The sequence below is a fragment of the Arachis stenosperma genome, chromosome 6, assembly GCF_014773155.1.
Source record: "Arachis stenosperma cultivar V10309 chromosome 6, arast.V10309.gnm1.PFL2, whole genome shotgun sequence".
NCBI classification, from domain to species: Eukaryota; Viridiplantae; Streptophyta; class Magnoliopsida; order Fabales; family Fabaceae; genus Arachis; species Arachis stenosperma.
The window spans coordinates 127,323,298-127,335,152 of NC_080382.1; the positions used below are offsets into that span (position 1 = coordinate 127,323,298).

The 11,855-nt window shown below is 36.6% G+C and overlaps 3 protein-coding genes across 4 annotated transcripts; 2 read left to right on the forward strand and 1 right to left on the reverse strand.

Annotated features, from left to right (window-relative positions):
• Window positions 1-836: 836 nt before the first annotated feature.
• Window positions 837-1,202, forward strand: LOC130934576 (uncharacterized). The gene has a single exon (XM_057864135.1). The coding sequence runs from the start codon at window positions 837-839 to the stop codon at window positions 1,200-1,202; it is 366 nt and encodes a 121-aa protein (XP_057720118.1).
• Window positions 1,203-2,068: 866 nt separating this feature from the next.
• On the reverse strand, window positions 2,069-5,678 carry LOC130934577 (uncharacterized). Its single transcript, XM_057864136.1, has 5 exons — window positions 5,313-5,678; window positions 5,003-5,228; window positions 4,549-4,911; window positions 3,801-4,147; window positions 2,069-2,614 (listed from the first exon to the last, which is right to left on the reverse strand). Exons 1-5 carry the CDS (start codon window positions 5,676-5,678, stop codon window positions 2,069-2,071), a joined length of 1,848 nt encoding a protein of 615 aa, XP_057720119.1.
• Window positions 5,679-8,077: 2,399 nt separating this feature from the next.
• On the forward strand, window positions 8,078-11,569 carry LOC130933155 (molybdopterin synthase sulfur carrier subunit). 2 transcript variants are annotated; one of them, XM_057862693.1, is made up of 2 exons: window positions 8,078-8,294; window positions 11,034-11,569. In XM_057862693.1, the coding sequence occupies exon 2, from the start codon at window positions 11,063-11,065 to the stop codon at window positions 11,339-11,341; it is 279 nt and encodes a 92-aa protein (XP_057718676.1). In that variant the 5' UTR covers window positions 8,078-8,294; window positions 11,034-11,062; the 3' UTR covers window positions 11,342-11,569. The 2 variants fall into 2 exon arrangements, with proteins under 2 accessions (XP_057718676.1, XP_057718677.1); XM_057862694.1 differs by lacking the exon at window positions 8,078-8,294 and adding an exon at window positions 9,617-9,754.
• Window positions 11,570-11,855: the final 286 nt, after the last annotated feature.

Below are 11,855 nucleotides of genomic sequence, written 5' to 3' on the forward strand. Positions count from 1 at the left end.
TAGTGCTTTTATGTTAATGGTTACCACCTAGTGTGTTTCTCCCTTGTTTTGGAGGCACAGTTTATCTATCCACAGAGCATTATTACAATTCACAAAGTCTATGTACTGCTCTATTGTAACAAACAGAATTTTTCATTAAATAAATTGACAAGCATTCAGTCTTGATCACATTTCCTTCCTCTTCATGCTCAAAACTGTTCCTGATAGCTATTTACTATCAAATAATTGGTTCTATTAAACACACGTGTTGTTTTATTGTTTATTAACAAGCATGGTTTGAAAAGTTACTACTAGTACTGACATTATGTACATTATAAAAGCATGGACTTTAGCATTATTTGTTAATTAGGCTTGTAATTCTTTGTTGGTTTTGTTGCATTTTTTGTGCTTCTTCTTAATACTTTAGCTTTAATGTTTTTGTATTAATTTACCATTTGGGCTTTCTGTTCTCTGTTAGCAATGGTAGGAGAAATTGGATTAGGTCTGTTGCTCTGTTGTGAATAGGTTGATAGGATTAGCTCTGTTGTGTTATTGCATCAAACCTTATGATTAGCACTAGCAAGTGGTGGGTGACTGATTTTGTAGGAGGGGATCTAACACATTGTTATTCATTGTTTGTTTCTTAAAACTCTTCTTTTGTTTTTTGAAAAAAAATAAAAGACAGTAACAGGTGCATTGTATTCATTCCTACCGAAACTTTTATTGCCATTTCTGAATTCACACTTGTTGAACCATGATTGGTTGTTTGATACATGAGTCCTCTTATTCTTTTATGTGTTGTATGTACTACATTAAGAATATTGTGAGTTACTGTTACATGTATAGGGTGGTCAACGATGGCTTCCACAAGTAGAAGATCTACAAGTGGTACATACGGCAGCGGGAACACAACGGGAGACCGTTTTTGTGAGTGTGGGTTAAGAGCACCGTTGCAAGTTTCTAATAGCGTGGCCAACCCGGGTAGAAAGTATTACGCGTGTCCAACAAGGAGATGTGGATGGTTCAGGTGGGCAGGTCCAACTACCCAGCATTCTGACGTTGAAGAGGATCGATCTTCTCAGCTTAACTTTAATTTTAAGACGACCGAACGAGTGGAAAAACTTCATGCTGATGTTGTGTATCTGAAGTTTCTATCATCCGTTCAGCTTGTTGTTTCCGGACTTTGTATTGTGTTGATCATTGTGGTGTTGTGTAAGTTGTAGTATGGGCTTTGATCTCAAATAGGCATTTCAGAAATTGTAATAACAGTAGTTCATATTTGGCACTTTTCATCTTGGACATGTTGCGACATTGAATAGTTATACTTTATGTATAATCTTTTTTCCTTTTTTTAGATTTTGCTTTTGTAAAACCTTTATGAACCACTTTATGTCATCCTTTTGCTCATGTTAATGAAAATATTTACTTTATCAATGAAAACAGGCCCAGTAGTGGGTGTTATGCTAGTCCTTCCAAATATGTTGCAAGGGTTTAATCCGTTTATCATGCAAATTTTGAACCAATTTCTCCCCATGTGTTCTGAATGTCAAGGTTCTTGCATAAGCATATATGTGTTGCCAATTGGATTAGGTTGTTGCTGCTATGATTTGCCATGGCTTTTTCTTCTTCCTTGTATGATTGGCCATAGCTTTTTCATAAATTTTTCTGAAGTTTCTTTATGAATAAGATTTTCAGATGTCGGTTAAAGGAATAAGACTTTGTGCATATTTAGCACTTAAATGTTGTGGGAGCCATTATTGTCTTGTTAGAAAACACTATTTTTTACTAAGAAGACTAAACATAGAATTATTAAAAAGATATGGTAAACTACACAACATAGGCGGAAACTGAAGAGAGTTGTTAATATTGGTAGTCATCCATCAAAGTATTTATCCAAATAAGAGCAAAACAAAGGAAGTTGCATAGTTAGGTGTGGAAAACATAGCAACACACAGATGGTACCAAAGTTTTTCCATGCAAAACATAACATTGTCCTGGATATCCTAAAACCCGAGTTCCAAAAAGTTAACACCCTAACCCAAACTTAATACCAGAAGCCAAAGCTAATAAACTTAACAAGTATTCAACTTTATATAATGGAACGCACGAGCCCAATCATTTGTGAATCTGACAAGCCCCAGAAGTGTGCATACACATTAGGACTTTCGGCAAACTTCAGTATCGCCCTGACCACATCGTCATCACCGAATCCTAGCTGTGTGAGCTTCTCGCCAACCTTCCACTTCTCGTTCACACCAACAATGGCATCAGCTATCAGTTGGGCATTCTTTCGTTGGTCAGCCGATGATTGCTGAATCTGAATGGCCATCCTCTCGAGTATGTCAACCTGTTTCCTCTTCCTCCCGCATTGCCTGCTGCTTCCCGCGCTCGCACCAACCTCAGAATGTGATGCTTGTCCTTGCGTTGCTGGAACTCCACCTTCGTCTGGAGGTGGAGACATCTCGGACTGATCAAACCCAGCTGCAGTGTCATCTGTCTCTTCGTTAACCTGTTCCTCCGCATCGAAGCCACTAACGGCCGCCACTCCCGTGGCTCTATCCCTACCAAAGATACCTTCCAGCCGGTGAAATAAAGGAAATGGCTTCCCAGGACTGTAGAACTTGGTCGGATGTGCCTGCGAAAGATGTACACCGGAATTAGTAACGTTCAAAAAACATGAAAATTACAGATAAACACTCTCGTGAAGTTAGACAAAAATATTCTATCATTGGGAATTATTACTCATATCGCATCAAAAATAGTAAGTATAATCTAATCTAAGGAATAGAAAGAAATTTAAATATCATAGTCAAAAGGTGGGAAATAGTACTCTTTTCCATCAATCATATCATGTCTACAAGATAAAATCAACGAGATAACAGCCTGTTATTAATATCCAATCATGTTCATAGCCATAGCCATCAAGTACAAACACTTGTTCTAACCATTCAGATAGTTGTTAAAAACAAAGTAACAAACCAAACCCAGTATTCTAGCATAGCATCTTTAACCTCTCTACCAGTCTTCAGCCTATATAAGCCATAAAAAAAGGCATGATTATAAATTATAATCAGTGTATCAGTTAAGCTACATATAATTTTCTAGCTGGGGATTTAAAATAAATATATAATAATCTAAGTTTCAAGATAATAGAATTATTATCAATTACATGTAGCTCCACCTCTTGAGCACAAAAAAAGTTATCCTCCATCAGTATTCTTGGTATTGTTATATTCAAATAGTTTCCAAATCGTGTTGTGTTAATCACATGCAATGGATCCACAAGAAAAAAAACAGGACATAAAATGTTTTTTTATTCTGCAAAACCAACTCAATAACCAAGATAACTATATCACAAATCATTAGATTATTGATTTTTCCACTCATGAAACTGCAAACTTAATCAAACAAGCAAGCTAGTGTTAATTATATTCAAATCCATCTTTCTGCAGGGTATATCTTTTGAGTTTGAATCCTTTTCTGCATAATCTTTACCAAGTCTTGAAAACCTCTCAATCCCAAAACTTAAGATAGATTAGGTGCTCACATTTTATGTGTAGGTGACCTACTAATCCGTGATAAGCTCATGCTATTGTGGGCATTAACTCTAGCAATCTCACACATGTAACACAAAAGATTTTCAGCAATCTGGCAAGGAAAATTTCAATACATCCATCGAAGTGCTTAAAGTGAGCAATCTGGCAGGGAAAATTTTCAACCAAATGTTCATGAATGATTAATTTATACCAATGATATTCAAACAGATTTATCAAGTAGCACCCAGTGGGAACAACCCAATGAAATACTTTAAATACACGCACCTTCAACCAAGCATCAAGGACGTCTTTGCTGTCAACCTCAACACATTGTTTCTCGTTGTTCCAGCCAAATCCGCTACAAGCAAGCATATCAGCGGCGTACTGGTACTTCTCCTTCAGCCGCTTGTGCTTATTCTTGCAATGCTTCGCGGTCAGTGTACAACCGGGGAAAGCCTCCAACATCTTCAAAGCCAGCTTCTCGAATGTTCCCGGTTTAAACTGCCCACAATCAGCCCGCTGACCGTCAACGACAAACTCCTCCATGAAGCCAACAAAGGCCAAAGTCTCTTCATCACTCCACATCCGCTTGTTCTCCATTCCTGCTACCAATATTACGATAAAAAAAAAACCTGCATTAATAATGTAAGTTACAATCAGTTATCACCAATGAAGAATAGCAAAGATTTACACCACAGATAAAATTAGTAAAACTGATCTTTGCCATAAGACAAGAAATAAGGTAAAAGTAGACAAGTAGTTCAATTATTAAAACACTGGTCGTTGCCATTACAAATGAAAATAAACTACCAAACAATATCACAAATACGCAGTACCCGAATGTTAAATAATGTGCTGTTACAATGTCTCAAGACTCAACTATTGATACAACTAAAATTGCCGCCATTACAAGAACCCTAAATCACACAAAACTACTCCGTACGACTCGCACGCCACTCTTCATACATCTCATTTGCTATGTTGTCACGCCAGTGACTCCACTCATTCGTGTTTTCGACCACATCGATCAAACCATCTTGTTCTTCATCTCCATCGGGCGTGAATTCATCCAATATGCTACCTTCCTCCTCCGGATCCATCTGCATACTCTTTCTAATGAAATTTTGCAGCAAACAACAGGCAATAATTATCTGAAATTGTGTCTTAACGGGATAAAAGCTAGGGCTTCTTAAGATGGACCACCTCTTCTTCAGCAAACCAAAGCAGCGCTCAATAATATTCCTTGCAGAAGAGTGTACCCGGTTAAAATATTCTTGGTAGTTGCGCGGTGCACGTGCTCCCTGGGCCCACTCTCTTACATGATATCGAGTCCCTCTATACGGTGCAAGAAACCCCGGACCATTTGTGTAGCCAGCATCAACTAAATAGTAATTACCTATGCACAAGTAACGCAAATAAGGTAAGACGGTGGCTATCATGAACTCAATCTAGTTGTATAAGCTTAACTATAGAGAGGGCATAATTACCGTGGGGTATCTTAAGACTATTACGACGAGTTATTGCATCTCGAAGTACCCGTGAATCAGATGCCGAACCCTCCCATCCACTGAGTACGTACACAAAACCCATCTCCCGGTTACACACCCCTAAGACATTCGTGCAGATTTTACCCTTTCTTGTCCGGTACCTTGCCTTCTCAGACTCGGGGACTGTCACCTCTATATAAGTGCCATCTAATGCTCCCAAGCAACCCTACCATCCATAGAAAGCTTTCATATTCAGATAGAGAATCCATCAGATAAACATGAATCATACAGAACATCGAAAAATATCTACCTTAAACCTTCTCCATGTGGGGTCCACACAGTCCTCGGCAACTGGTGTAGCTTTCGCGAACAAAATCCCTTGAATCCGTATTACAGACTTCAAAACTTTATTAAAATACTTACTCACTGTCTCGCCGGACCTACAAAATCTAACCTGTAGACTACGGTTTTTCTTATGATGCGCTAATATAATTAAGAAGGTCGCAACCTGTTCCGGCAAGCTTACATGACCATCCTTTGTAAGTCCTCCCTGAACTTGGAGCAACTCACACAAGTTAGCAAAGGCATTTGTGTTCATTCTCAACTCCCAGATACAATTCCTATCACCCTCACCAACAATACGCTCTAACGCCTCACGTCTAATTCTACTATTCATTCTTCCGCCTAACGATAGTTGCCCAGTAGTTCTATCCCTAAAGTAAACAAACAACGTAAGCACAAAGAACAACATTCTTTCTTCATGGTTGGATCTCATCTCTTCATAAAAAGACACGCATCGCTTAATAATTTTCGACCGCTCCATGTCTTCCTACCAAAATCGTTTCATAAAAAAAAAATATAATTTCCAAACAACTCTTACACAACTTCAAAATTTTCATTAAAATAAATAACGTGATTACATCTAAGGAAATGGTTACCATATATTTTTAGTAACTAACAATGAGAAACAAACAAGACTTTAAAGGGAGTATGGAGTTTGGACTTTGGAATTTTTATGAAAACCAAAGTTAACAACAAAGCAGTGTCAGTCTCTAAATTAAGATTCCATCATTAATTTCATAAAATAAATTAGCATAGTTTTGGAACATTTACCTTAGCAAAGAAGCAAGCTCTAATCACCCACCAAACAGAACTTATAGCTACAGCCTTTGAATGTGAGTAAACTACCACTCTCTGTCACTGCAAACCTTAATCAGTTGTTGCAATCAGAACTTGAGCTTCATAACAAAAAGACTTTTGGGTTAGAAAGCACACACAGTATTTTCCACAAAAAATAAAACCAAACAACTATTCTTCATAACTTGGTCTCACATAGTTGCAGTTACCAAAATATTAGAGCTGCACTCGAAAAAGAGATTGACAAAATAGAAAACATTCAACAGAGACTATCTACAAGCATAACAACTTCTTGATTCAACATAACATCTTAAGATAATGTGAGTCATGAGATTTGCATCTCATTCAAAATGTCACTTCCATATGCAATCTTAACAACGACAGATGGATATTTCAAATAAATTACAACAAACCTCTTCACACGAATATTTCAAATGTTTGATTTTACTGAATCAACTGTGTTATTTATTTCAATTAACTAAAACTATACTAAAATACCTAAAATACCGAAACACTGAACATTGACATGAATCGGGTTCATCTCATGTACGCAAGCAATACATAACACTGAATTGAGATTCCTTATTATTATTATTATAACGTGACTCATGCTATTGATTCCAATTTCAGCCGAACTGCATCCCACACCAAATGAAGACAGAGGAACCCAGATCACAGAAAGAGAGCATTATTAACCTGGATAACAGAAACTGTGCTCGCAACAACTCTCAGATGGAATCCACACCTAATCGGCAGGCTCTCTCCTACAGGTGTGTGGGACCACCAGATCTGTGAACAAGGGAGACGACATCAGAAACGGAGGCCTACGGAGAGGACGTCGGAAGTCCCAAGCGCTTACCTTCAACCGGTTACACCGGCGCCGTTGACGGACCTTCGCTTCCTATGAACGCCGACCAGGATCTCCTTGGAGGGTGAAGAACAAGCTGTTTCGAGGGGCTGAGTAAAAACTGAAGCCCTAATTTTATATAGTGAAAGGGTAATTTTGGAATAACATAATTATGTTAGGGGTATTTTAGGTAGAAATTAACTACTTCAATTTCTGTCTCTGGCCCAGTCTCTAGTGTCCCCAATTTTTTGAAGCACTGAAATACTCAAATTATTGAGACAGAGACACAATTTTCAGTGCTAGTCTCTACCTCAACAAACACAATACTGAGACTCTGTCCCCCAGTATCAGTTCTAGTCTCTGCAAACAAACACTACCTTAGGGTCATATTCCATAATACTTTTATTGTTTGTTGATGTGATAAAGACCCATAGCGAGGGTGTATATGAGTTGGAGCAGATTTAAATAGACCTGAATCTGACACTAATATTTTATTGGGCCTAATTTAATAATTTGAATCTGACCTTAAATGAATCCAAAAAATATAGGTTAAATCAGATCAATTCTATGGATATTTAGTATATAAAATTTTGTAAAATTTTATATAATAAAATAATAAAATTTAACAAATATTGTATAACATTTATACTAAAATAAATTATATTATATTAAATAAAAAACAATACTATAAATAAAAAAATATTAATGAAAATATAAGAATATAACATTTTGTTATCCATTTTAACATAAAATATATATTTTAACTATAAAACATAACTTCAGGCCAAGCCAAGTCTGCCCAAAATTTGATCCAAAACCGATCTGAAAATAAAGTCGGATAAAAATTGTCAAATTTGATATGAACAAATATGCTTCGGCTTTGGGTTCAAGCATAAAGAGTTTCGAACTTCAGTAATTTACTTAACCAAGTTCGTTTAACCAAATTTTGGGAGGTTTGAATTTTAGTTTATGTATCCAGCAATCTATTAATTAGTAAAAACTTTTTAAAATAAAGTTTTGATATGCGTTGAAGTTTTTTGATCTGTCGAGTTAAGCAATATTATTAACAAAAAAAAAAAAAAAACTTTCAGGCCTGTACGGGTGTTTAACTCTATCCAAATAAGGCCTGCTGCCTGAAAGGAAAGAGTCCCACTATTTCTCTCTTTCTGACCGGGAAAAAAATAATCGTTGTCTCTTCCACTGACCACTGCTCCTCTATCTCACCGGAGTTCTCGTCTCTCATCCATCTCTCAGCCGTGTTCCGTGACGAGCTGAGTCTTCACGCCACCGCCTCCGGTTCGCTGCAAGGTGTGCACTGCTTTTACTTTTATTTATTTACTTATTTATTTATTATTATTATGCTACAATTGTATTGTTAACAGAATAGTTATTTATTTTAAATTCATTTGATCCTTTATCTCAATTATCTAGGTTTATTGATGCTGAGCGGGTGAATTTTAGACTTGTTGCTACTTGCGTTGAACAGTGATTTTTGCAATCGATGACTGTTGTTGTTAGTTGTTTTGGATTAATTAGCAAGCAGTTTTTGTTCATGTTAATGATAGTTGGGTTGATTCAGGTTAACCGTGTCTCCTATGTTCTGTTTTATTGTCATTGGCCTCTTCATGGATCCATATAACTATTTCCTTTTGATTAACTAGTAAAGAGGATTAATGAGTTTATTGATGGAAAGAGGGATTAGAATGGTAAATGTTTATAATATAGAGGAATGGTAAGTGTTTATAATATTTTGTATGATCATGCTCTATATAACTTCTCCTTAACACAAATTTTGGGACACAGTGTAAAATTAGTATTTGGCCATGGTATTGTTACAAGATTTTCTACATAAATATTGTTCTGCGTGGAAGGGCCAGAAAATTTTTGCTTGGAAATTATTCTTTCATTCTTGACAAAGATAGCAATGGAATCACTTAGCACTAGGGAATTTGAAGTTTTGTGCTTTTGGCTATGCCATTCACAGGTTTTAGGTGGTTTAAATTATATGAATTTCGGCTAGTAAAGCTTCCAGTGAGGGATATTTTACTACAGTAATATTCATCTAGTTCGTTCTTCATGTGTCCGAGCTTATCCTGTTGATTTGCTTTGTCGTCCTTCTATACATGTAGCACAATGTTGCCAAACATATGTGATTAGTTCATCTACTGAAGATGATAACTTCTTTTGGTATTACTATTGGCGACTTTGGCAGTCTAATACTATTGCCATTACTTGTTTAGTCTCTGGAACAAGTTTGGCATATTGCCTTTGAATTGTAGAGATTTTATTATTTAGGCTTAAGCCACTTAAGCTTAATTAAGTCCCACTGCACCTCTCCCTTTTAAATAGAGTTTGGATTATAGTTATCTGAGCTTGTTGGATTATAAACAAACCAGTGTTTTAAAACAGCGGCCATGGTGAAATGGCATGGCTGGTTTTGGACCCACCCGCCATATGGGGTCGCTGCATTGTGGGAATCACAGCAGCTACAATTGTGGCAATACCATGGTAGTCCACAACCTGAATGGAGAAAATGGCGGGTTTGTTGGAAAATTTTCTGCATTTGAGGGTTATTTTGGTAATTTAGAAAACCTAATATCTAAATTAGAGAAAGATCTTACCTTCTTAGGAAGCTTCAGGCAGCTTTACCCCTTTTCTCCCTCACCAACCCCAAATCTCTCTCTCTCTCTCTCTCTCGCATTTTCTCTGCTGGTGGTGGTGCCAACTCATCATCATCGCCGCTGCGGGTTAGCCCTCCTCCATTCCAGGTGGTTTCCTTTTCCAACTCTTCTTTCACTCTCTTTTCGAGACTCTGTTCTGCTAACCCTTTTTTTTTTATGGTTTATTCCTCTCTTCCATTCCCTCTCTTAGTCTGAAGTTCTGAACCTCACTTTTTATATCCGTTATTTTGATTTACAATTTTACATAAGTAACTACTCACTATGTATACTTCAAGACAACTAACAGCCCCTTCAAGACAATGTCTTTGGTGTTTCTTTTGTGTTTTTTAGTATTTGGCTATGTCATGGTTGACATTTAAATTCTCTGTCTTTGTCTTTGGCGTGTTAAGACTTAATGTTGTGTCTATTTGCTGCTGAGTTTACTGAAAAAGTTGCTTGTGTTGCTTAGATTTTATAATCTATTACATGTGCAGTTTTTCTGCATGGTAGTTTTTTGAATATACATTTTGTTTTTTAGTCCATTTGCCATAATACTATGGTGGATTTTGGCTCTCTGCCATGAGCCGCCAGCCGCAATAAAAAACTATGAAGCAAACTGATTCTTTTTAATTTGCAAATTAGTTTAGGACATTGAGATTGATCTTGATGCTCATGAAGTTTATTAGATGTCTTAATTGTTCATGTTACATTTTTATTTCCTACTCATCTGATTGGTGATTAGTAATGTTGGACTGTTATGTTTGACCCTCTAATCCCACATAATTTAACTATCCTTACTATCTATATAGACATGGACAAGGAGCATGAAAACATAAAGAGGCCTGTAGGAGCATAAAATTACACGAGAGTAGGTCAATATGTTAGAGAATTTTATAGTCTTTGGTCTGATCCTATTTAGGACGGACTGCCTTTCAGCCTCTCTTGTGTGCTTAAAATGAAGAAATAGAACTTCCATAGTATATTTAGAATCTTACGTTGATTTTGATCTTTATGCAATATGTTTTTCTCTACAAATTTATTATCTTCTCAATCCGCAGGAGATAGTTGCCCATCACATGGCTCACCAACTTTATTTGCCTCTATGGGAGGAGATCATAACTTGTTCGTTTTTCCCATTCATCTCATTTTGAGTGACTTGAATACAAACCTAAAATTATGATTTGCATAAGTTCCACTTTTGGTTACAATTTTATATTACCATTCTCAAATCCATTTCTAGCTGTGTTTTGTGGGCAAAATTAGACTCAAAAGTTAAAATTATGAAACCTATGTATATGGTATTTTGGATCCTATATAATTATTCCTTGTTTGAATTACCACAAAATCACTTGTATGAATTCACCTACATGTACTGATTTGTCTCCAGTTGCTGCTTGTTTGAAAGAAGCGGATACGATGAATGGAGACGCCAAGAAAGAATCTTCCTTGGTGAAGATAAAAGTATTGTTTTTTGCAAGAGCACGAGACATTACTGGCTTGAGTGAGATGCTACTTGAGGTTTCATCTGGAAGCACCACTCAAGACTGTTTGAAGAAACTTCTTGTAGTGTTTCCGAGCTTGGAAGAGATTCAAGGGTGCATGGTTTTGGCGCTGAACGAGGAGTATGCAGCAGACACAACAGTTGTTCAAGACAAAGATGAGTTGGCCATAATACCTCCAATTAGTGGTGGTTGAGGTGAAACAAACATCTTTATTTGTTGCAGCAGGGTATTTTTTCTACTCTTAAAAACATAATTTCAATATTAATAAATGCATAAGCTTGTATATTATCAAAGCATTTTAAGCAATGTCTTCAGCCTCTTGAGAAGTTAAAGTCTATGAAATTAGTTATCCTACCATCAATCCATCATGTATATTGAAAATGATTGTATAATAAGATTTATTGTAAACTTTTATCGGCTAGATCCTGTCAATTTAAACATTCAATCCATACGCAGTTGAGGCTTGGTCATAGAGGATATGTTGGCCTCTCATCCAGAGTGGAATTAGAAACCGATGGTGATAGTGGAGAGCGAGTGTAGTGTAAGATTAGAAGGAGAAAAAAACAAACCAACCATTCGGTCAAATGCTATATGTCTCATTGAAGATCAGGCTTCAATCTACAATTATAGGTTGTTTGCGCTGGCTATAAGTAAGAACAAGTTCTTGAGAGCAGTTTCAGTCTTTCAGAGTTACAGACTCAGATGTG